We start from the raw sequence: 24378 nt of genomic DNA on the forward strand, positions 1-24378 counted from the left end.
CACACGGGGGGGACATGGGGGGGGGGGGACACACGGAGGGGGGGACACGGGGGACACACACGGAGAGACGCACGGGGGGACACACGGGGGGACGCACAGGGGGACATGCAACCACTTCACCATCCTTCTCGCTCACCGCCCGGTGAGATACGGGGACACACGGGGGGGACACGGGGGGGACATGGGGGGGGGGGGACACACGGAGGTGGGGACACGGGGGACACACACGGAGAGACGCACGGGGGGACACACGGGGGGACGCACAGGGGGACATGCAACCACTTCACCATCCTTCTCGCTCACCGCCCGGTGAGATACATGGACACACGGGGGGAGACACACAGTGGGAGGGGGGGACACGGAGGGACAGGCAGCCATACGCAGTGCTACTGCTCCCCCCTTACCCACTTCGCTATCCGCCTCGTTCATCGCCACGTGAGACATGGAAGGGGACACGCGTGGACACGGGAACAGCGGCACACACCTGGAGACACGCGGACACAAGGTTAGGCATGGGGAGCCACTGTCAATCACGTGGGCATAGGGGTCACACAGCGTTAACCTCTTTAGATCCCTCATTGTGCCGTTCATGGGAAGTCCTGTTTGGAGACAGCAGAGTGCACATGGGGGTGGCAATGCCAGCACTACACTGGACTGTGTTTGTCTGCCCAATGCCAATACTTGCAGACTGCAGCAGATACTTGGTTAATGTCAAGTCGGATAGGACCCAGGACAGATTCAGACACCACTTAGCACTGATATTGTTCATAGCTGCGAATCTAACCCAGGTCATATGGATTGTGGTGCAATTGCACGAACCTGTGTACGTGTGCGCATGCCGCCGTGTGTGTGGGTGCATCCACGTGTGTGTTTGTGTAACCGCAGTTTGTGTGTGTGTGTGTGCACCAAGTCATCCAATTGTGACGTGTGCATCTCTTCTAACACACACCAGGCGAACACACATCATGTGTGTGCATGTTTATGTATGTGCATATGTGTGTATATGTGTGTGCCTGCCCCTGTTTACGTGTGTGTGTGTATGTGTACACCTGTGTGTGTGTATGCGTGCACCTGTGTGTGTGTGTTCACCTGTGTGTGTATGTGTACACCTGTGTGTGTGTATGCGTGCACCTGTGTGTGTATGTGTACACCTGTGTGTGTATGTGTACACCTGTGTGTGTGTGTACACCTGTGTGTGTGCCAGTCATCTCAGTCAGTCAACCCCATAGCCACCTGGGTCTCTCCCGTGACCTCCTGCCAGCGAGCCTTCAACACTTCACATGGCCTGAAAGTGCACCTAGCCTGGCACAAGCACCGTGATTACATCGCCACCACTTAGTGGGGAATCGCGTTGTTGTTATTGTTGTTCTGTGCCACTGTGTGTGTGGGACGAAATAAAATTAAAATGATGCAATGTGTAAGCATCAACACTGGGGAGACAAAGGCAGGTGGGCGTGCTTGCTGGCCACATGCCTCCTCATGTACCATGCGAGCCTTCACATGTGCTCACAGTACCTGCCCCAAGAGTCTGTTAGAGGCTATACGGGGGATCTTTGTTTTTGTGTGTCTGTGTATGTGAGAGTGCCCCTGCATATGTGTATATGTGAGCATGCGTGTGTGTGTGAATATGTGTGCGCGTGTGCCCAGGTATCGGAGCACGATGCGTTGATCCTCTCTGTGTTGACGCGCGTGGCGCTCTCCGTGTCGCTGGTGTGCCTGGCGCTGAGCGTGGCCACGTTCATGCTGAGCCGTGCGCTGCACGGAGCCCGCAACTCGGTGCACGCCAATCTGTGCGCGACGCTCTTCATCGCCGAGTTCATCTTCCTGCTGGGCGTGCATCAGACAGCATACACTGTGTGTGCACACACTCACATACACACACACTCACACACATATACACACACATACACACACACTCACACACATACACATACACACACACTCACACACATACACACACACTCACACACATACACACACTCACACACACATACACACACTCACACACACATACATACACACACACACATACAGACACATACACACACTCACACACACACTCACACACACACTCACACACACACTCACACACACACACTCACACACACATACACACACACATACACACATATACACACACACATACATACACACACACACATACACACATACACACACACATACACACACTCACACACGTACACACACTTTCACACACGTACACACACACTCACACACATACACACAAATATATACAAAGACAAAGGTCCCCATATAGGCTTTAACTCACTGTTTGACCAAGTGCAGTTGTTATGTTGAACTTCTTTCACACCGGACGTAGCCAACCGTCATAATTGGAGGTGTGGGGAAAGGACAACAAACTAAACAAAGACAAAGATCACCTGTATAGCCTTAACAGATTTTTGGGCAAGTTCTGCTAGTGATCACTTAAGAAGGCCGGCATGGCATATGAAGGGGGTGGGTGGCCAGCACCACGCCCGGCCGCCTTTGTCTCCCAAGTGTCGATGTTAACACACCGCACCAGGTACTCATTTGAGGAGTCAGCCTAGGCAAGGCCCAGGACTGGTTCAGATCATCTTCACTAGTATTGGCCGTGAGTGGGAATCGAACTCGGGTCACCGGGTTCATAGCACAGCGTGCTAAAACCGCTGCATTACCGCTTCCCACATATGCACAAAGACAAAGATTCCCCATATAGCCTTTAACAGACTGTTAGAGCAAGTGCTGTTATCTATGTATGTATATTGAACTTCCTTTGCACCGTACGTAGCCAACCGTGCTAATCGCAGGTGCGTGTGAGAAAACAAACTCAACAACTACATCTACAACACACTCTCGCAGACCACACGTGCCTGTGCCGGCTTTAATAGGCGCTCGCCAACCGCCCGTGTGTGCGTGCAGGTGCTGTGTAAAGTGATCGCCTACTTTCTTCACTACTTCTTCCTCGCCGCGTTCACCTGGATGAGCCTCGAGGGCGTCTGCCTCTACTTCATGGTCGTGCAGGTGCCTTAGTCTGCCTCTATGAGCCTCGGGCGCTCACACTACAGCCCAAACACCACGACATGATCTTCGTCTGGGAACCTCGGCCCTTAACGGTAAACCCTACGAATCTTACAAGTGCCTTGTTCTGGCTCTGTGGGTTTTAAGCAATAACAGCTAACTTTTAGTCATAGTTGTACATTAGTCTGGTTCTCTGAAACTCAGTCGTAAGCACTGGCCTTTTAAGAATCATAAATATGCATGAGTCTGGCTCACTGAGTCTAATTATAATTAATTAAAACGGAACCCAAATAATCATAAACATGCCTTAGTCTGGCTCGATAAGTCTAATTCATTACTACGTAACCAAAAAAAATCATAAACATGCCTTAGTCTGGCTCGGTGAGTGTTGAGTTTTATCACTGAACCTTAGGACTCGAGTCTTCGTCTATTTCCACGAATCTCAGCACCCCCCCCCCCCCCCCATTGCCATCACCCCCCCCCCCCCCCACGTCTCCCGTACAGGTGTTCAAGTCACGTGACCTGCCCGTGCGCTCGCTCTACGCTGTCGGCTACGGCGTGCCACTGGTCATCTTGATCCTCACATCGGCCATCGCCCCCGGCTCTCATGGAACCGACAAATAGTGAGGCCTTGCACACGTCGCCCCCATCGGCTTCACAATGGCTGTCATTGTTGTTGTTATTAGTGGAAGCTTTTACTGTCATTCGATTGGCGTCTAATTCAACTTGTGAGTGCTGTTAGACACCCATCGCCAGGTCCTGAGTTCTGAGGATGGGTGCCTATCTATTTGCTGTGTCATGTTCATAACGGCCATCTCATTCTCGTAATGGTTGTGTCATGATCGTAATGGATGTGATATGAAGGTTATTTCCTGCTTAATAAGCATTGATTGGTGGAATTCCACATTCCTATGGTGGTGGTAAGTCCAAAGTAAAACCACTATTGACCTTCCCACGAAATTATACTTATTTTGTACACCCCAGAGGATTGATGATGATGATGAGTCAACTTATGAATGGGATTTGAACTTGTCATTCAGATTGTGAGTCAAGTGCACAGGTGATGGCGGTAACTAGATTTATGAAACAGCTTTCATAATTCCATAATAGAGGTTTTTTTGGGTTCGATCGCGTAAATATATAAATGCGTCGTTAAAGCCCGCCACCACCCGCCACAGCCAACTAGTGAGGGTTGTCACGTGAACAGAACGTGGCCAATGGAGAGCCACAGAGCAGTGCCACCCTGCGGCTGGTAGGTCAGGGAGACGCTTGCTCTTCACTCCGGCAGGGATCACTCGAAGTGCCCCGTACTCAATAGGCCACACTGAGCTATAGTTGTGATTTTTATGGTTCAATGGAAATTTCCGAATGCAGATTAAAGCATGTTAATGGGCTGAGTCAACCCCCAACCAGGATGTGAACACACAACCTCTTGGCGTCGAGGCGAGGCTCGCTCTAAAGCTGAGCCACCAGGACCGGTGTTCATGTGTCTGTGCTGTGTGTCTGTGTAATGCTGTGTGTGTGTGCGGTGTGTATGTGTCTGTGTAATGCTGTGTGTGTGTCTGTGTAATGCTGTGTGTGTGTAATGCTGTGTGTGTGTCTGTGTAATGCTGTGTGTGTGTGCGGTGTGTATGTGTCTGTGTAATGCTGTGTGTGTTGTGTGTGACAGTTGTATGTATAAGGCTGTGTGTTTCTGTGTAATGCTGTGTGTGTCGTGTGTTTGGGGAGCGGTAGTGTAGCGGTTAGCGCGCAGCACTCCGAACCCAGGGACGCAAGTTTGATTCCCGCTCACGGCCAACACCAGTGAACTGGTCCTAGGCCTCTTTCCCTAGGTCGACTCAGCCTGAAATGAGTACCTGATACAGTGTGTGGTAAACATCGCGACTGGGGATACAAAGGCGGCTGGGCGTGGTGCTGGCCACCCGCCCCCTCGTGTGTCGTTCCAGCCTTCATAGGTCCTCGCTAACGGCGCTTGTCCCTATAATCTGTTGAGGCTATACAGGGGATGTTTGTTGTTTTGTTTTGTGTTGTAGCTGCTGGCTGGATAAGAGCATCTACTGGAGTTTTGCGGGCCCCGTGCTGTGCGTGATCACGGTGAGTCGGCAGAGGCGCGTCGCGCACGGCATTCCTCGCTAACAAAACCCGGTCGGCTTCTCTTCACCATGGAGACCAATGGCTGGATATTACACATTCACACGGCAGCAAGTCTCTCCATAAGCACACCTCAAGTTTGATATTTGTCTTCTTGGTTCTTTCGGTAAAGTCACGTAGAAGGGAAGTAATAAAATAATAAAAATAAAACATAATAAAACAATTCTCACATTATTATGTTTTATTTTTATTATTTTATTACTTCCCTTCTACGTGACTTTACCGAAAGAACCAAGAAGATGAATCCCTGCAGTCACGAAAGCTTTAAATCGAAATTTGATATTTGTCTTTACCCTCATTTTATTACAATTGTGCTGTCGGTATCATGAGATCAAGAATGCATTTGGATCTGCCACAGAGCAGTGCAACCCTTCGTGTGAGAGAACGGTGCAAGGAATGCAAATATTACAGAGCTGCTGCTACCTGAAGTCCCTTCCAGTGAGTAGTGGGCAGCAGTTTCCCAGCCACTCTGCCACTGAAAATAATGTTCATCGCACGAGAGTCAATCCCATATTTTTAATTCTCAGAGCTGGAAATTAGCAATATTAGGTGCAAAACCAAATATTCATGTCATCAGTTCTTTTTTGTAGTCGTTGGCGACCGGGTTTAGACTATCAACTCACTACGCTCGGATTCGAAGCCAGGATCTCAGTGATGTCAGCTGAAAGCTTTGGCCTTTGACCCACCCGGCCACCCCTCGCCAACAACCCTCTTACCTACCGTTGAATTACCACAAAGTTGTGATGATTTTATTAACCCCACATGGATGATTTATGAGTTGACCCTCGAACTAGGATTTTAACTCGTGACCTTCACTCACATGACCACAGTCACGTGGGTCCTCGGGGTCGTTAGGGGTCATAAATACGGCTAAAATAAGACAACAAAATAATTACTCTTTGGTTTTTTCGTTAAAGTCACGTAGGACTCTGAGTTTTTTTTAAACAGTCTGCCTCAGCAGCAGACCATGCTTTCCCACCTGATGATGGACGCTTGTGTTGCGCCAAAAACGTCATGATTTATTTTATTTTATACCTACGTGACCTTACCGAAAGAACCAAAGAGTATGGATTCCTGCAGTCACGAAAGCTTCAAATCAAGATTGAAAAAAATGATTGATTCTTAAATCGCATCATGACTCTCAATACCGACACTTTTCTCTTCTTGGTTCTTTCGGTAAAGTCACGTGACTTTACCGAAAGAACCCAGAAGATGAATCCCTGCAGTCACGAAAGCTTTAAATCGAAATTTTACCGACACTTTGTTGAATCACTGCAGGGCATGGACCATTCCAGGTCCAGTAAACGATGTGAAGGCTGCTTCCCTGCCAGCGAGGGCTCTTTGTTTTTATCCGTCATCTGTGGAAATCTGTCCCTTTGCCAGCCGAGGACTCTGAGTTCTTAAAAATAAATGATCTCGTTTAAAAGCTTTGTCTAATCTTTGATCTTTCCATTTATTTTATTTTTCACAGTGTAATGCACTGTCGAGATTGTGAAATACTTTGAGATGTCTATCATGAAAAATGCTACATTTAATTCCATTCCGTTTGTTGTTTTGTGAGGTTTAGTAATAAAACATTTATATTTAAATGCAACTTTGAGAAATATTAAACGCCGAGAGTTGGATGGGTTTCTCGGAGGTCAGAGCATTGAGCTGGCATTGCCTAGATTCTGGGTTCGAATCCGGGTTTCAGCCACACATGGTGAAACTGGATTCTCGTGTGCGCCAAGTTGATGATCTCGGCTCGGTCACCAATCACTGAACAACAACAAAATATTACATTTGATTCTCCACTTAAAAGTTCCTAAAGTCCAGCACCGAGAGTTACAAATATTAGTTTGACTGTCACGTGACGGACATTACTTTCTGTAGCAAGGCAGGTGGGAAAGCGCTGCCCTCTGCAGTGTGGATCATGCAGTCAACTGGAAGGATCTCAGCAGTCGTTCTTTGATATCTGCTTCCATTGGCTAATCTTTAACACAAAGGGTTACACTGATCTGCTAGAGTTCCGAATGGATTGTTCATTTCATGACGTGACACTTACAGCGCAAGCGACATAAAATTGGGGGGGGTGGAAATTTGAATGACATTTCATAAGTAGTTCTGAGGTACTTCTGTGGATAATTCTCTAACGCGAAGGACGTTGCTCCTGAGATGTATTTTTCATCCCATGACATTATACCAAAAGAACATTTGGCATAAAATTTGGGGAAAGACAAAAAAAACTCTGAAAAACATTAAGCGTCTGCTACCATACACGTGGCACCAAAAGGCATCCGGTGATTCAAATCAAATCTCTGGTGCCCTTCCATCGCACGTGACAATCAAATGTCAGCCCTGGTGCCGCCCTGCTCTCAAGAGAGTGTTTGCGGTGAATTTTATCTCCATTTCCCGCCAAGAGCCAGTGGTGTAAATTCCACCTTTCAATGGAGGTGACCAGCCTCTTCATACAACAATGTGGTGCTCATTTTAAGAATCCCCAAAGGAATGATGGGTTGACCTCTAACCAGGATTTTGGCTTGTGTCCTTAAGATCGCGAGTCAAATTCACTGACAGCGGTGACATGGATGGATTTATTAAACTGCTTTTACAATTATTATGATTTTTATCTACAAATAATTTCAAAATTTTTACGGAAAACCCTGGGCTTCCGTGGCATCACCATGTTCAGGACACTGGCTGTTCAGTTAATCGGGGCTAATTGTAAATGCCCTAGACTTTAAGGGCCAGACTAAGGTATAATTATGATTCTGATGGTTCATTGGACATTCCCAGGGCGTTATTTCTTCTTAAGTACCCTCGTTAAAACATCGGTGTTAGTCGGTGAGGTCGCGATGGGTTTCTTTTTGTTGTTTCATGTTGCTGTGTGCCCCTCCTCTACTTTTCCCCTTCTGCTGTAATCTGCACTGATGTCTACTTTATTGAGGGCGATATTGGAACGTAAAATTAAGTTTGATTGATTGATTATACTTAGGGAGTCAGTACTGAAATATTTCCGATTCTTACAATTCAGTGTAAATGACTGCGACTCAGAGAGCCAGACCGTAGCATGTCCAGGATGCCGAGGATGCATCTTTAATACATTACACTTAGTGAGCCGCATTAAAGTACGTTTAGCATTATAACAGTTCAGTGTAAATGATGGAGGCTGGGAGAGCCAGACTAAGTCGTGCCTCTTCCATGTTGGGTGTGTCTGAGCAGACAAACCTGGGCTTCCTTGGCATCACCATGTACAAGATGATTCGCCACAGACACCCCATCACCCCCGGGGTCTCGTGTATGGAGACAATGCGGTACGCACGCGCACCACACGCACACGCGCACACACACCTTTAGTACTGGGTGCCATGGTGTAGAGATGTTAACTTCCTCACCTGGTATACAGGAGGTCGTGGATTTGATCCCGATCCCGACACCTGTTGCATATTTTGAGTTTGCGTGTCTCTCTCCCCGTGGTCACGTGGATTTTTCTCTGGGCCCTCCAGTTTTTACCTCCACGTATAGAAACGTGTGTTTGGAGTATTTGGCTGCTGTAAATTTCCACAAGGTAAACCCCTTCCTTCGTTGAGCTCTCATTTGTGGCCAGGTCGCTTCTGAAAAAGAGCTCATAATAGCTCGGTGGGCCTTACCTGGTAAAATAAAAACTAGTTCAGTTTTGCTTTGTGGATCCCTTGCTGGATAAGCGCCTTCCCATGCCATGGGGGCCATGGGGATTATTTGACCATACTTCACCATGCTAGTCAGTTCACCACTGATGTTAGCCGTGGCCTGGAATCGCACAGTGCGACTACCCACTGAGCCTCTGCACCCATGTACAGCGTGGGGAGGCTTTCATCCAGTAGTGGATATTTAATATGTGGTTAGAGGACAGTAATGAGATGGTAATAACAATAGAAGGCTGTGTAAGTTTCCGGTCATTGTAAGTTGGGCTTGGGGAGGTGTGGAGGATACTGGGAAGAGGGGGGGGGAGAAGGGGAGGGAGGCTTTGTGTTTTGTAAATTTCTTGTGTCTTTTCCTGTGCGAGTTGGAATTTTTTACTTAAAAATAGAAACACGTAGGAGTTCTTAATGTATAAACAAGGAAGAGTTCCAAATTTAGATACGGGTTTGAAATCACGAAGGGAGGTTTACATGAGTTGTCTTGTTTCTATGGTTACACACTGCACGTGTGTTTATACGTACATACGTGTGTGTGTGTGTGTGGGGCAGGGGAGCGGTGGTGCAGCAGTTAGTGCACGGCGCTACAAACCCGGCAGCCCGAGTTCGATTTCCGCTCACGGGAATCGAACTCGGGGGGTCAACCCAGCCTCAAATGAGTACCTGTTGCGGCGAGTAAAAACATCACCACTCAGTGACACAAAGGCGGCCAAGCGTGGTGCTGGCCAGGGGATGTCGTCTCTATCGTGTCTTTCTAATGTGCTTGTACGTGTGTGTGTGTGTAAACTTCAGGGTGCTGGTGCTGTCATCACTGGCCCTCACCTTCCTGCTGGGCGTGCCCTGGGTGTTTGCCCTGTTCTACGTGAGCGATGGCACCGCCTTCGCACTCTACATCTTCACGGTGTTCGCCGCTCTGCAGGGGCTCTTCATTTACATCTTTCATTGCCTGCTGCAGAAGAAGGTCTATAAACAACGTGTACATGCACACGTATGCATACACATGTATACATACAAAACAAACACACAAAGAACCCCCGTATAGCCTCAATAGACTGTTACGGCAAGTGCTGTTCACGAGCACCTTATGAAGGCCGGCACGGCACGCGAAGCGGTGGGTGGCCAGCACCACGCCCGACCACCTTTCTCTCCCCAGTGGCGATGTTTTTAAACACCGCAACAGGTATTAAATTGAGGCTGAGTTGACCTAGGGGAGGCCCAGGAATATAAACACACATATACATACACACGTATACATACACGCACACACACATAAACAAACATAAGACAATGATCCCCCATGCAGCTTTCGTAGGCTTTCTGGGCAAGTGCTGTGCAGGGGCAGGAGGGGTGTGAAAACACCATGCCCGACTGCCTTTGTCTCCCCAGTGCTGATGGTTACACATCACGCCAGACACTCATTTATGGCCGATTTGAGCTAGAGGAGGCCTCGGACTAGTTAAAATATTCACCACTGAACTCGGGTCGCCGAGTTCATAGCGCAGTGCGCTAACCACTAGACCAGGGGTCGGCAACCTACGGCTCCGGAGCCGCATGCGGCTCTTTACGGGCTGCTTCTTGACGATATGTACGTAGGTACAGTATGTACTCAGATGCATTGCGGCTCTTGAAATACTGAATTTTGTACCGAATTGGAAAGAAATGACTCTTCTTGTTATTTTGGTTGCCGACCCCTGCACTAGACTAATGCTCCCCCAAGCAATTGCCTCTTAACTACACAAAAACGACAACAAATCGCCATTTTCCGGAAAGTGGCTGTGACACCACCACAGCACTTGTACCAGGCTGGGTGCACCTTGAGGCCACGTGAAGTGTCGAAGGCTCGCTGGCAGGAGGCCCCGAGACAGCCGACATGCACAAAAGACAAACACATGAAGCAACACGCAGCTAATAGGGTTTTTCCCCTTTTTTTCTGGCAACAAAACTGACACCTTTTGCAAGGAATCATGTTTACATTAACCACAATACTTGCAGTCAAATGCAAACAAAAAAAACTCTGATAATTTATGCATTGTCTTTGAAACTGAAATACAATGATTCCTTGCAAAAGGTGTCAGTTTTGTTGCCAGAAAAAAAATGGGAAAAACCCTATTAGTATATTTTGGTACTGGCAAAGGAGGTCCCATGATGCAACACGCAGCTAGTAACCAGGAACATCCGTTCAATGCGAGGCTCTCAACTCAACCGCTGTGCTCGCGTGCGCAGGTGCGTGACGAGTACGTTCGCATCGCGCGGCGTCTCTGCGGCTACACGGAACTCGTGAGGGGATCAACGTCATCCTCCAGTGGCCACGGAACCCGCACACGGGGCTCGGTGAGATCCCCGCTGTCCCCTTTAATCCCAGGGGCATTCTGCAAAAAACAAAGACAAAGATCCCCCGTGTAGCCTGTAATAGCCTGTTGGGGCAAGTGCCGTTCGCAAGAACCTATAAAGGCCCGTATGGCACACGAGGGGATCGGTGGACATCACCGCACACAGCCTTTGCCTCTCCAGCGGCGATGTTTACACGCCGCACCAGGTAATCATTTGAGGCTGAGTCGACCTAGGGGAGGCCCAGGACTGGTTCAGATAATCGTCACTGGTGTTGGTAGCCATGAGCGGGAATCGAACTCGGGTCACTGGGTTCATAGCGCAGCGTGCGAACCGCTACACTACAGCTCCCATTTTGCTGACACACACGAACACGCAGCTCAGTAGGATCACTTTCTCCCCTCTAATACAATGACAGGATTCTCCGGGTTTGCTCAGTGCTCTCCTCTTTCACACTCAGGTCTAAGAGTGTTATATGCTCTTGAATATGTGGTTTGTCTCCAGGGTTTGAAATTCAGGTTCGAAGCATTCATGTATTTTCGTCCGTGTGCATGTAAAGTGGGGATCACGATAGCTCGTAAAGATGATGCAATGCAAAAATATATTTAATATGAAGTAGTGTTGCTATTAGGAACTTATTATTCTAGAGAATACTGGCCAAATGTATCAAAGGATTGCCAAAGCCTTTGTAAGAAGAGAAAAAACAGCACTAAAAGTACATGCTTTGCCAGTCAAGGCGATGACCTCACACTTAATGACATCATCTCTTCACATCACGAGTCATAAGCTATATGAAGTAATTCCATTGTGGGTTTTTTGATGGACGTAACATAAATATCGCGAATTCAATCTTTCAGAGGACAAATGCATTTTGGCAAGCATTACAGAATCCATGCGTGTGCATGATTGTTTCGTATGTGTTACTTTTTGTTCATTAGGTTGGAAATGGCTTCGGGGCGTCCTTCAAGTTTGAAGAAACGAACCAGGGGTTCCGATCGAATGGGCTTCAGCCATCTTTTACTGAAAACGGAGGCGGAGGTCACCTGAAAACATTTGCCAAGTCCGGGACTGACTGAGGCTTTGCACCTGAAAAGGTTCAGGCCTGGATGTGGGCTTGATGGCTAATTAAGCCTTGAGGTCGAGGGTGTTTAATAGAGGACCGATATCACGGTGTTTGTGATGCAGCACCAAGCATAACACAAACACAGAATCAAACTAAGAAACAACAATGCAACACATACATATCACAAGCATGACAACACAATACATGACACGGGCAAATGAAACGCAATTCACGCCTCAAAGTACAACGCAATGCGCAACACATTCAGAGCGCCATGCATAACACAATCACATCAAAACAATACAAAAAAACAACACAATACACAAAACAACACAATCCACTCAAAATACATAACGCAATACACCATGTAATATTAAATTATTACAATGAGGCAGTGTCCCTGACAAAGGTAGAAGATATTGTTTGTGCGTGTGCATCACTGTCAATGCTTGCCTTTGGTGTAAACCATATTTGTTTTTTTTCATTACACTGATTGGTATTGCACACGGTCATTTGTGTTTCATTTTGTAATAAATCACACTCCTCCAGCAATCAAAGCTGTTCTATAAGCCCCAGTCAACCTTTCCTCAGTGGGAGGCTGGTTCAATCGCTTCTTGCCCCAGTTGTCTAGAACTGCCTTCTCCAAGCCATCTCTGCTGCCAATTTCCCCGCGCGCTTGTTTAAGTCCAGGCTCAAAGCCTTGCTTTTGTCATCTGCCTATACCACACCTCCGATTAGCACGGTTGGCTACGTACGGTGCGAAAGAAGTTCAACATACATATATACGTGACCGACTGCCTCTCTGTATTCAACAAATATTCCCGTAGTTTCTGTATCGCATCTAGAGTTGCAGTGACATTTAGACGCTGTATAAATTTACATATTGTAGTTAAATCACGGTTACCGATTGGTCATAAATCGCAGGCGATTTAACAGATAATAATAAAAAATCGCAAGGTAACTGAGTCAAGATGACGAACTGAGAATTTATTTCAGTTTAATCATAAATGTAGTCAATATAATTATCATCTTTCTTACATGGTACTGTTAGTAAAAGAATAAACTGTAAATCAGTAAAGCAAGTAAGCGACCTACTGATATTGTATTGCAGAACATGAGTATCATCCCCCTGTCTGCCTGGGTTTCTCCGGATACTCAGGTTTATTAAAATGTGAAACAACAGAAAGGCATTGATCAATCATACCAATACAGGAACCTTCTAAAAATAGTTTTGAGACTCAGTGAGGCTTTTCTAGATAAAAGACTTATTAAAATTAAATTACCTTTAGGAGTGACTGAAAGGAGAACATGTGGAGTTTTATTTCAGCGATTGGCTGAACTACCAAGAATCTCTGCCTAAGACAGCCTCAATTGTGAAGCTGAAAGTCCTTTGCCTGGGATGTTTGATCAATTTCTCATTGAGTTTTTTGTTGCACATTTGAGGATACCGGATTGTCCAGAGAAACTCTACGCCTATGAGGGAGAACGCTAAAGAAAATCCGTGCGGTCTCAGTGTGACCGTAACCTTGCCGTCATGAATTCTACTCGCCCAGTTGTTAGGTGTTAAATGACTGAAATGTGAGTGACAGAGACATGGCTTTGGAGATTTTTTTGTAATTGATTGAAATGTCTTCGTATGATCAGACGTTTCACGTAATCTCGTAGTATTTTGAGCAAATTTGTGTAATGATTGTCGAAGGAAACGTTTTAGCTTATGTACAATAAGCAATGTAAATACATACAACATTTCTGCACCTTACTCACATATAAATGCTTACATATCTGATTAGCGTAATGTCGTTTCCTCTGTAATATACCAATTAAGCTTTATCAGCTGAAATAGGCCCTTCCGTGCCTCTTGCCTGAGCGCTCTGCCTATCTTCAGTTAACCTGCTGGGGTGGGTCACCACGGTGAGAGTGGAGTCAAGAGCTCTCATTCAGCCTCTACCCACCGGTTATTGACAAGAACTCACAATGTGATTGGCTGCGAAATCATTGTAACTGTAATAACGGGCAACCGTGTTCAAACAACAATCGATGAATCTGGCAGTTTTTTTTATGTCTTTTGGCAACTATTTTTGAAAACACTTCAATAGTATGAATCCAGCGTCGGTATAGGCCTTTGAGTGGTTTTTTGGCATTTTAATGAACTTAAGAATCCCAAAAATGCCTCAATTTCACCTGTGATAACGCATGGAAAACCGCAGTCGTTAGCAGTTGAAAATATGTTGATTTTATTTATTTATTATAATCGCAAGTGCAGCACTCGGTTCTGCATTTTGGTATAAAAGCGCTTTACACGCAGAATCGTAAATGTATTTTTCATAAACCAAAATTAGCCAGTGATTAATTTCACAAAGGCGTAGGAAGATATCAGCTGCCATATGATGCCACATTTATTTGGGCTTGTTAGTAAGCAATCTCTTAACATGCACATTTATCAATAAGGCTGCTTAATTTAACGATACATTTAATCAAGCGACAAATGTGCCTTCTGCATCAGTGTAGTACAAGAGCTTTTGTCTAAACATCCTGGACTGGTTGGGACTTAAATTAATCTCAACAGGCCTGTAAACTCTTTCGTGTATTCTGTGTCTGAACAAAACAAAAATATACAAAAGAAGCCAACTTTGAGAAAAGGAAATTTCAGCAAAGCGAAGATACAAGGCGTCACGCTGCCAAGTTGAACGTTGCCACACAGTTGTGGGCACATTTTTCGTTGGGAAAGTGCTCATACTGCTCTGTCGCTTAACAGTGTAAACTCGTAAAAGCATAGTAAAGTAGTTACACTTTACCACGGCGCATTCGCTTATCAATGTTGAGAATTGGTATGGCCAGTGGGGAAAAACACGTTTCAGATGGTTGGTCCAAATGTGTAAACAAAAATTATACGCAACATATTTTGTCAAATATTTGATTTAAATAACTACCGTTGCTTGTTTATGACTAACCTGTTACAATTGCTTCTTTAATCATTGTTAATAACAATAGTTTTAAATGTTTTTGAAATATATTTTTGGAACCTGATTACGAGTTTCCTAAGACGAGGTAATTTCTCATTGGCGGTTGCTGTCCAACAAATGACATTGCAGCAAGTATGTTGCTGACAAATATCTATCGCTTATTTATCCAGCATGATCACCTCGCAAGCATGTTGGATTTTCTCCAGGAAAACTGGTTTCCCTCCATTTCAAGCCAAACAAAAAAAATGTAAAAAAAATTGGCCAAATATCCTGAAGCTGGACCGTTTGGAAAAAGTGTTGAGACTAAGCGAGGTTTTGCTGGGTAAATAAAGCACATTGTTATCGATTATACTTTTGATAAGACATTCTTACTGTACGTTTTATTTTTTTATTTTTTTTCCTGTAATTGTTTTGAGAAAATCCAGCTCTTTAAAATTTTAATTTTATTAAACAATCTTTGAAGAAAAAACCCCACGGCATCCCATTTTGTTGAAACCTTTTTAATCATGTGAATGTAAATGTGAAGCCGTTTTGTCAGTCCACTTTGGGACGAGGTCCTCTCCTTGCCATGCAAGTTGTCGAGGCTATTCCACGCAAAACTTCGCAATTATCACAGCCTCATAGCATCATGACAGGGCACGGCCTCTGGAACATGATATTTCCAGCGAGGGTTTTCTTTAACTCACCTTCAAGTTTCCACGAAGGGTGGTTTGCCATGTGTCAGTCGTGCGATTATATTTACATTCACAAATCTTCCTGCCACCTGGTGATGCCAGTTGCAATTACTGGCGAAACGTCGTACTCAGATTGTGAATGTTGTGGATTTGCTCTCCAACACACCGATGTGTTGTACGAGGAACAAATTGGCATGTTCTGTTTGTGCGACAACCCTTACTTATTGGCTGTGTCGGGTGGTGATGGGTTTAACGACAGATTTATATTTATGCGATCTAACCCACAAATACACCTATATTATGGCTGTTACATTATGCCTGCAGTGTGACCAAATTAAGCGGGAAGTTAAGTGGAATTTTTTTATTGTTCAATGTTCTGATTTTGTGGGGTTATCGGTGCTGAAACCCAGAATCTTAATGGCTCTGGCACCGTCATGATGAAGCCCCTAACATAGAAACATAGGCGACGTTGAGGGTAATGTACTTTTATACACTGGCACTCGATGGTCTGAAGGGTGTGCGGCTACGAACGTGGCAAACAAAAACATCATTGAGGACCCGACCGTGGAAGTGCCGCGATTCTTTCTCTCACGGCGTCTGTGGACCACACTGACGCAGGACGGGAGATGTGCGTACACGTTCCATGAATGGGAAATCAAAGATTCACCAATCTGCGACTGTGGTAAAGCCCAAACCATCAAACACATCACCGAAGAGTGCGCCATCCATGCACACCCTGGCGGTATCGCTGCATCTACTGCCGCCTTGGATTGGTTGAAGGACATTCACTTTCAACTATGCCATCTATATACACACTGCCATACAAAAGAAAAATGCTCCCACCTCCAACCCACCCTAACCAACGCATGGGGAGGCCATAATCCAGCAGTGGATTAACAAAACGCCCGTGCGTGTACATGACATAGAGATTCTCAGACCCTCTGCGCAATGCCAGGGTCTCGGTAGTGCTCGTTTATTGTGACTTGTCCATTATCAACTTCACATGGCCATTATAAACCCAGTGAAAGAGAGAGAAAAACGTAGCTCATGGGGCTTTACCCAGGACTTACCGATGGATCATTGTCTCTGACACCTGATATTGCAGCAAGGATTTAGAACTCATTTCTTTGAAACAATAAAACTAAACGTTAAAACACGTGGATGTTTTTTTTCCTGTTATGCAATCGTTCACTCGGTGAATTCCTTGTGAAATGTTGGCAGGCAGATGTAAAAAAACATAATTATGTAATTTGCTTATCAAAAGCTATAATTTCATGAGATTGGCCCTGTCACATACACTGAAAGCAGCATTGTAGAGGTATTGAGTTCAAGCTGGACCTGGGTGTCTGGGGATTCAGAATAACCATGTCTGAGAAATTGAGGTGCATAGCAGCGATGAGTTCCTGCACTACAACCCTTGGTCTGAGTGTATCTTCATGGAGTTCATCATGGCCATCTTTGGTACACAGCCAACGCCATTATGGGTTCAAGCTCTTCATACCCTCGTCTTGATAAAGCTATTACGATTACAATAGCGTTCATAATTATAAATAAATGCTCTAATAGGGCTTTACTGGTTAATTGGCGTGAACCTTGTAGTGCTTTGGCTGGGAAAGAGTTCTGCTAAACAACAGGGTGCTGAAGCGGTGGCCGCGTGGCTCATGGGTCAGAGTGCTCAGTCGCCACTTCTAAGATCCTGGGTTTAAATGTGAATTTCTCAAGTGTAGTGAGATGATGGACTCAGCCCAGCCACGAATGACTGAACCAAAAAGCCATCGTGGCAAAATTGGTCTTGCACTTAATTTGGCAAAAATTCCAGCTCTGAGAATACACATTTTGAAGTTTGTCATGCAACGAACATTTCTCCGTAGCAGGGTGGGTGAGAAGATGCAGCCTCTCGTGTTGAAAAGACGTCACTTGAAAATATCTCAGAAGTAGCTCCACTTCTGTCAGCCGTTCTTTTGCATAGCCGCCCTGCAATATTTCTAAATGAAATCTTCATCTCACGACACGACGCACTGGAATACTTGGGGTAAAATACAAAAGCATAAACGGGGCTCGGTACATGACAATTAGTACACGTGCAATTTGATACTGTACACTGAATCGTCCGCTTTAGGATTGATATTAATTGACGAATGAGTAAATGCACGATCCCATTGTTATTATACAGCTCCTCACAAAGTAGCGTATCACCGCCTTTCAAGATACATCAATTCATGTTTTGCTGAGGTTCGTAGTTTAAGCCCAACAGCCACCCTGGTTAATACTACTCTGGAAATATTAACCACAAACAGGCACAGTCTGCTTCAAAGCGGACGTTAAAGATCCTGGGACTTGATCCAAAAAGACACACCGGTGTGCTGCTGTATTAGTATAAGGAACGTATTGGCAAGTGCCCTAGCAAGTATGGCAGAGTATAATATATTTATTAAAAGATGCAAAATATGGAACGCTTCACGAATTTGCGTGTCATCCTTGCGCAGGGGCCATGCTAATCTTCTCTGTATCGTTCCAATTTTAGTATATGTACTGCCGGAGCAAGTACAGAACACACTAGTGTCGCGACGGATATTTATAGTACTGCGTCAAGGATTCGCTTTACGCTATGGGCCCCATAAAAAGTGTGTTAAATAAATAACTAAAAATCCTGCTAATACACATTTGAAACTAATATTATAGTTTTTGTTTTTTTAAAGATAATCACAGTTTGTGCGTCTAAAATGTGCTTATTGAGCATATGTTTGTTCGGATTATAATTTAGTTTTTTCAGCCCAGTGCATTGTGGGATCGAAAAACCGGGGCGGCCTCTCACTGCGCTGGATGTGTGGGGAGGTTGATGGTGGCGGGGGGGGGGTCACTTGAGTCTCTGCTGTTCATTCTTCACGTGGTAAAGATGAATCTCGGCGGCTAGGAGAGACAAAGGCGGCGGCCGAGAGGTGGGAACGGCGTTCTCATTATTCTCAGGCGCGGTCCCACGATAGATTTGCATCTTCTCCACATTTAAACGCATCACTTCCTCTGTGATGAACGCTGCATTTCCCGTCGTTTTCATGCAGGGGGCGCCTGGGTTTGAACGACGGAGGGGCACGGACAGACGTTCGATTACGTAGGAATCGATCTGCAGAACGATGCGATTCGGTGTCGATTCTCGGAATCGACTGGGCCTCCACCGACACGACTTTACCAGCGTGCCAAGCAAGGCGATGTTGAATAATCCTTGCCAGGACCATTCCCGGCAAACTGAGGAGTGAGATGCCCCTGTAGTTGTTACAGTCTGTGCGGTCCCCCTTCTTAAAGAGGGGGACCACCAGGGCATCCTTACAATCCTGTGGAACCCGTCCAGTGGCCCAGACTGTTGTTATGATGTCATATAGGGCCGTCTGTGCACAAACGCCACCCTCCCTCAGCATTTCGCTTGGGAGATCATCTCTGCCCGGTGCCTTTCCTGGTCTCAGACTCTGGATCGCCTTCAGTACTTCCTCAACAGATGGCACCTCAGCCAGCCACTCACAGGGGGTGACTTCCTCCAATATTTGAGGCACCGCAGCCTGAGCAGGGTCATCCTCACTTTGTCCCACGTTGTTTTCCTGGGTGAGGGATTTCCCCTCCCCTAGGACCTGACATAAATGCTCAGCAAATCTGCAAACCTGTTCCTGGGGGTCGGAGATTGGATCATCGTTCTTTCCCCTAATGATTGTAATAGGTGTGGCAGTGCAGGTTACTTTTTTGATGTGATTAAAAAGCGATTTGTAATCGCGGGCCACTGAGGCAGACTCCATCTCCTCAGCAACCCACGACCACAACCCATCCGTGCAGCGCCTCACGGCTCTCCGAACCTCCGAGCGAAGGCTGCGGTAAGCCTCCTCATTCTCCGACGTGGGATGCTGTAGCCGATGAGACAACACACACAGCATTACACAGACAACACACACAGCGTTACACATACAACTGTCACACACAACACACACAACATTACACAAACATAATATAGGTTTTTGGGTCAGATCGCGTTATTTATAAATGTGTCGTAACCCTCCACCACCCGACACGGCCAAACAGTAAAAAATGTGTCACGTTTTCAAAGGACAAATTAATTGACTTCTTTAGCCCACCGGTGTGCTGAACACAGGGATGTGTTGGATCTTTCGGTAAAATCACGTAGAAGGGAAATAATAAAATTAAAAAAATGTAACATAATAACATTCACACGACGTTTCGGCCACAACACAAGCAGCCGTGCAGGAATGTGAATTAAAAGGTGAAAAATATGGAACGCTTCACGAATTTGCGTGTCATCCTTGCGCAGGGGCCATGCTAATCTTCTCTGTATCGTTCCAATTTTAGTATATGTACTGCCGAGCAAGTACAGAACACACTAGTGTCGCGACGGGTATTTATAGTACCGCGAACTGTATACGCTTTACGTTATGGGCCCCACAAAAATGTGTGTTATTTTATATAATTTACTAACAATAGTGCTCATACACATTTGAAACTTATATTATAGTTATTGTGTTTTAAAGATAATCACAGTTTGCGCGTCTAAAATGTGCTTATTGAGCATATGTTTGTTTGGATTTAAGTTTAGTTTTTCAGCCCCATTGCATTGTGGGATTTAAAAAACCGGGGCGGCCTCTCACTGCGCTGGATGTGTGGGGAGGTTGAGGGTGACCGGGGGAGGTTGAGGGTGGCGGGGGGGTCACTTGAGTCTCTGCTGTTCATTCTTCACGTGGTAAAGAGGAATGTCTGCGGCTGGGAGAGACAAAGGCGGCGGCCGAGAGGTGGGAACGGCGTTCTCATTATTCTCAGGCGCGGTCACACAGCCGGTCCCACGATAGATTTACATTTCGGTATTTGAGCTAAATTGTCCTGTTAGCAGGAGCAGGACTACACATCAACACCAAAGAACCCCGCGTATCGTCTTAACAGACTGCTGTTAGCGAGCACCTATTAAGGCCGGTACGGTACACGAGGGGGTGGGTGGCCAACACCACGCCCGACCGCCTTTGTCTCCCTAGTGGCAATGTTTACACACCGCACCAGGTACTCATTTGAGGCTGAGTCGACCTAGGGGAGGCCCGGGACCGGTTCAGATAATCGTCACCGGTGTTGGCCGTGAGCGGGAATCGAACTCGGGTCGCCAGGTTCATAGCGCACCGCTCCCCAGACACACACAGCATTACACAGACAGCATTACACAGACAGCATTACACAGACACACAGCACACACAGCATTACACAGACACACAAGCACACACAGCATTACACAGCACACACACATGAACACCGGTCCTGGGGGCTCAGCGTTTGAGCTAGCGTCATCTCGCAGTCAGAAGGTTGTGAGTTCAATTCAGACCATTAACATGCGACGCACCAACAACCACGCAATTTCCCAGGGGAGTCATTGAAATAATAATATAACAAATCTGCCTGTTGCCTGATGAAGCTATTTGTAATTACTGGCAAAACGTCGCACTCAGATTGTAAATGTTATGGCTTTGCTCTCCCACAGACCGGTGTGCTGCTGTGCTAGTAACGAATTGGCATGTGCCCTTGCAGGTATGGCAGAGCATAATATATTTATTAAAAGTGTGAAAAATATGGAACGCTTCACGAATTTGCGTGTCATCCTTGCGCAGGGGCCATGCTAATCTTCTCTGTATCGTTCCAATTTTAGTATATGTACTGCCGGAGCAAGTACAGAACACACTAATGTCGCGACGGGTATTTATAGTACCGCGGCCAGAATACACTTTACACTATGGGCCCCACAAAAACTTGTGTTATTTTATTTTAGATAAATTACTAACAATCGTACTCATACACATTTGAAACTAATGTTATTGTTATCGAGAATAATCAGTTTTCGCGTCTAAACTGTGCTTATTGAGCATATTTTTGTTTGGATTTAACTCTCGTTTTTCCAGCCCCAATGCATTGTGGGATTGTAAAAACCGGGGCGGCCTCGCACTGCGCTGGATGTGTGGGGAGGTTGATGGTGGCGGTGGGGGGGGGGTCACTTGAGTCTCTGCTGTTCATTCTTCACGTGGTAAAGATGAATGTCGGCGGCTGGGAGAGACAAAGGCGGTGGCCGAGAGGTGACGCCGGTCGTGAGGGAGTCCCACGGGACCGGTTCAGATAATCGCTGTCACCGGTGGCGTTGGCCGTGAGCGGGAATCTAACTCGGGTGGCGGGGTTCGTAACAGCGCAGCTCGCTCGCCGCTGCACGACACACACAGCATTACACACACACAGCATTACACACAGCATTACACACACACAGCATTACACACAGCATTACACAGACACACACATGACCAACACAACCCCCAGACAATGTCCACGACCCAACGCCCGTAAACATGTCACAACCCACGAGCACATGAAGGACCAAGTCCAACCGGCAGCACAGTCCGGCTCGTGTGTGCGATCTCCAACGGCGTAGGGATCAATAAGACGAGAAAGGGTCATTTCAACGGGCGGACTTGAAGAACGCCCAACGGGTGCGGCACCTCCCGGGAAGAAGAACAACGGGAGGAGAAGTGGGTGACGGCTGCTCCACTCTCCCCAATCCACATCCGGTCGGCGCAACCGGCAACTCCAAGGGTGCCAGGCGCTGGAATCCTGTGGGTGGAAAACCTGAAACTCCTGAGGCACGACATCCGCGGACACACGCCCCAGCTCGTTGGACACATCAGCCACCCGGCCCTTGGGTAGTGGAGATGAAGGGATCCCGCCCGGCGGGATAACAACGGTTTCAGTCGTGACGGATGCACAACAAACGATCAGACTGGATACACACACACCCATCGACACAACATGGATGTCAGGGTCCCCTGCCACCGTGCAACCATCACATCAATTAGTTAGGTGGTGATAGGGCGAAGTCTAAACCTTATAAGTGCCCATCCAATCACACACCTCCCTCAACAATCAGGTGGTGATGGGGCGACGTATGAACCTTCAAATGCCCATCAAATCACACACCTCTTAAGTACAATTTGGACGTCTTCCGGCATCCCTGGCCAAAGAAGTCGTGCCTCAAGATCGACCCATGTACCGGGTCAAGGAAGACACGCTTCAAGGTCGACTCAGTCTGTTGCACCTCAAGGTGCAGCAACCGTTAATCTGCAGCCCCTATACTTTGCCCCACAGAACGGCGTGTACCACAAAGTTATATCGTTGCAATTTTCCATTCCACACATCAGCAGCCCTACCTTGAGGACCACTAGGGACATTTCTTGTCACCCTTTACCACAACGGGGTAACTACATAACCGGATCAGTCAGTAAAACACTACCTGATGCACGATGCCGAGTGTAAAGACCAAGGATCGAAGAGCCGTAGCACCGATGGGTTCCATTCCAACAGACAGCCGCAAATGCTCTCAGGACTTCCCTTTTATGCTCCTGAGAGTGGCCTCGCTCTGCCTTCGGCCACGCCCTCTTTTGGATTTTTCCAGAAGGTTCTCGACCAAGCATCACGAGTCCCTCAAGCCACCCTTTGGGCCCCCTCGCTACCCTTCACGTGCCCTCTCGGGTTCATCCAGAATATCACGTCCTTACTTGACCTCTCTCTGACCGTCACCAGAACCATGCCCCTTGGGGTCCGCTTCCATGCCATACTGTGCTCAAGATGCACAGTCCCACTCTTGTGACAGTAGCTGGCGATAAACGACATAGTGACTCCATTTACGTCACGACACGAGAAACGAATTGGCATGTGCCCCAGCAATTTATTATGGAGCATAATAAATTGAATAAAAGGTGAAAAATATGGAACGCTTCACGAATTTGCGTGTCATCCTTGCGCAGGGGCCATGCTAATCTTCTCTGTCGCGACGGGTATTTGTAACACCAGGATACTAACATACTTTTCATCATGGGGCCTGTAAAAGATGTTCTAGTGTTTAAATAAAGCAACGTGTTGGCAGTAATTCTCACGAAACATTATATTCTAATATTATAGATATGTAGATATGAATTTTACGTTAAAGAAGTGTGTTTATTGAGCACATATTTTTTGGGATTCACTGGCATGTTGTATGCACGAGTGCATTGTGGGATAGAACAGGTGGGCACACTGGGGGTGCCTTCATGGATGGCACAAATATGTCCTGGGTCAGAGGCAGTTTGAATTTACTGACGGGCCAAAGCCGTTCTTATTAGCACATTTGGTCATTCAGCACGTAGGAAAAGTAATAAATATGCGACGTTTCGAGCACGGGCCAACGCAGTGTCACCAAAGAATGTATATATTTGAGGGAGGACCACAGTGGAGTTTTGCATTCAAGGAGAAACCAACGTGGCCAGGAAAACTACAAACATGAGTCTAACGCTCAAAGATCTGAAAAGACAGGTACGGGAACCTACTTGCTGTACTTCCTCGCCAGCCCCCAGATCTGTGTAATGCCAACCAGCTGAAATCCTGAAGACACTTAGTGTATCATTCGTGTAAGCAAATAAATTGAGCAACGCTTGTTTGCCATTAGGTACAGGAATATTCTTGGATCTTTCGAT

The 24378-nt window shown here is 46.4% G+C and overlaps 2 protein-coding genes, 3 non-coding genes and 1 pseudogene across 9 annotated transcripts in view; 2 read left to right on the top strand and 4 right to left on the bottom strand.

Annotated features, from left to right (window-relative positions):
* LOC144955094 (adhesion G protein-coupled receptor L4-like) overlaps positions 1 to 15663 on the top strand; it is a 68215-nt gene extending 52552 nt beyond the window's left edge. For all 4 annotated transcript variants that reach the window (XM_078885439.1, XM_078885433.1, XM_078885451.1 and 1 more), the window contains 8 exons: positions 1648 to 1854; positions 2923 to 3024; positions 3526 to 3644; positions 5055 to 5115; positions 8374 to 8465; positions 9621 to 9789; positions 11052 to 11159; positions 12095 to 15663. In XM_078885439.1, coding sequence (XP_078741565.1) covers positions 1648 to 1854; positions 2923 to 3024; positions 3526 to 3644; positions 5055 to 5115; positions 8374 to 8465; positions 9621 to 9789; positions 11052 to 11159; positions 12095 to 12232 — 996 coding nt within the window. In that variant the 3' untranslated portion in view covers positions 12233 to 15663. The remainder of the gene's footprint in view (positions 1 to 1647; positions 1855 to 2922; positions 3025 to 3525; positions 3645 to 5054; positions 5116 to 8373; positions 8466 to 9620; positions 9790 to 11051; positions 11160 to 12094) is intronic.
* Positions 15664 to 18297: 2634 nt separating this feature from the next.
* Positions 18298 to 18404, bottom strand: LOC144931123 (U6 spliceosomal RNA). The gene has a single exon (XR_013636522.1). It is a non-coding gene; the product is annotated as a U6 spliceosomal RNA (small nuclear RNA).
* Positions 18405 to 18709: 305 nt separating this feature from the next.
* CDC20 (cell division cycle 20) overlaps positions 18710 to 24378 on the top strand; it is a 59581-nt gene continuing 53912 nt past the window's right edge. Inside the window, exon 1 of one of the 2 annotated variants that reach the window (XM_078879315.1) lies at positions 18710 to 18795. The gene's annotated coding sequence lies outside the window, so the exon portion shown is untranslated. Of the gene's footprint in view, positions 18796 to 20620; positions 20641 to 24378 lie in introns of those variants that run through there. The other variant, XM_078879322.1, reaches the window with a different exon arrangement.
* Positions 20121 to 20226, bottom strand: LOC144931134 (U6 spliceosomal RNA). Its single transcript, XR_013636530.1, has one exon. It is a non-coding gene; the product is annotated as a U6 spliceosomal RNA (small nuclear RNA).
* Positions 21454 to 21560, bottom strand: LOC144931137 (U6 spliceosomal RNA). The gene has a single exon (XR_013636533.1). It is a non-coding gene; the product is annotated as a U6 spliceosomal RNA (small nuclear RNA).
* On the bottom strand, positions 23629 to 23724 carry LOC144931128 (U6 spliceosomal RNA; annotated as a pseudogene).

Source organism: Lampetra fluviatilis, chromosome 3 (genome assembly GCF_964198595.1).
Source record: "Lampetra fluviatilis chromosome 3, kcLamFluv1.1, whole genome shotgun sequence".
Lineage (NCBI taxonomy): Eukaryota > Metazoa > Chordata > Hyperoartia > Petromyzontiformes > Petromyzontidae > Lampetra > Lampetra fluviatilis.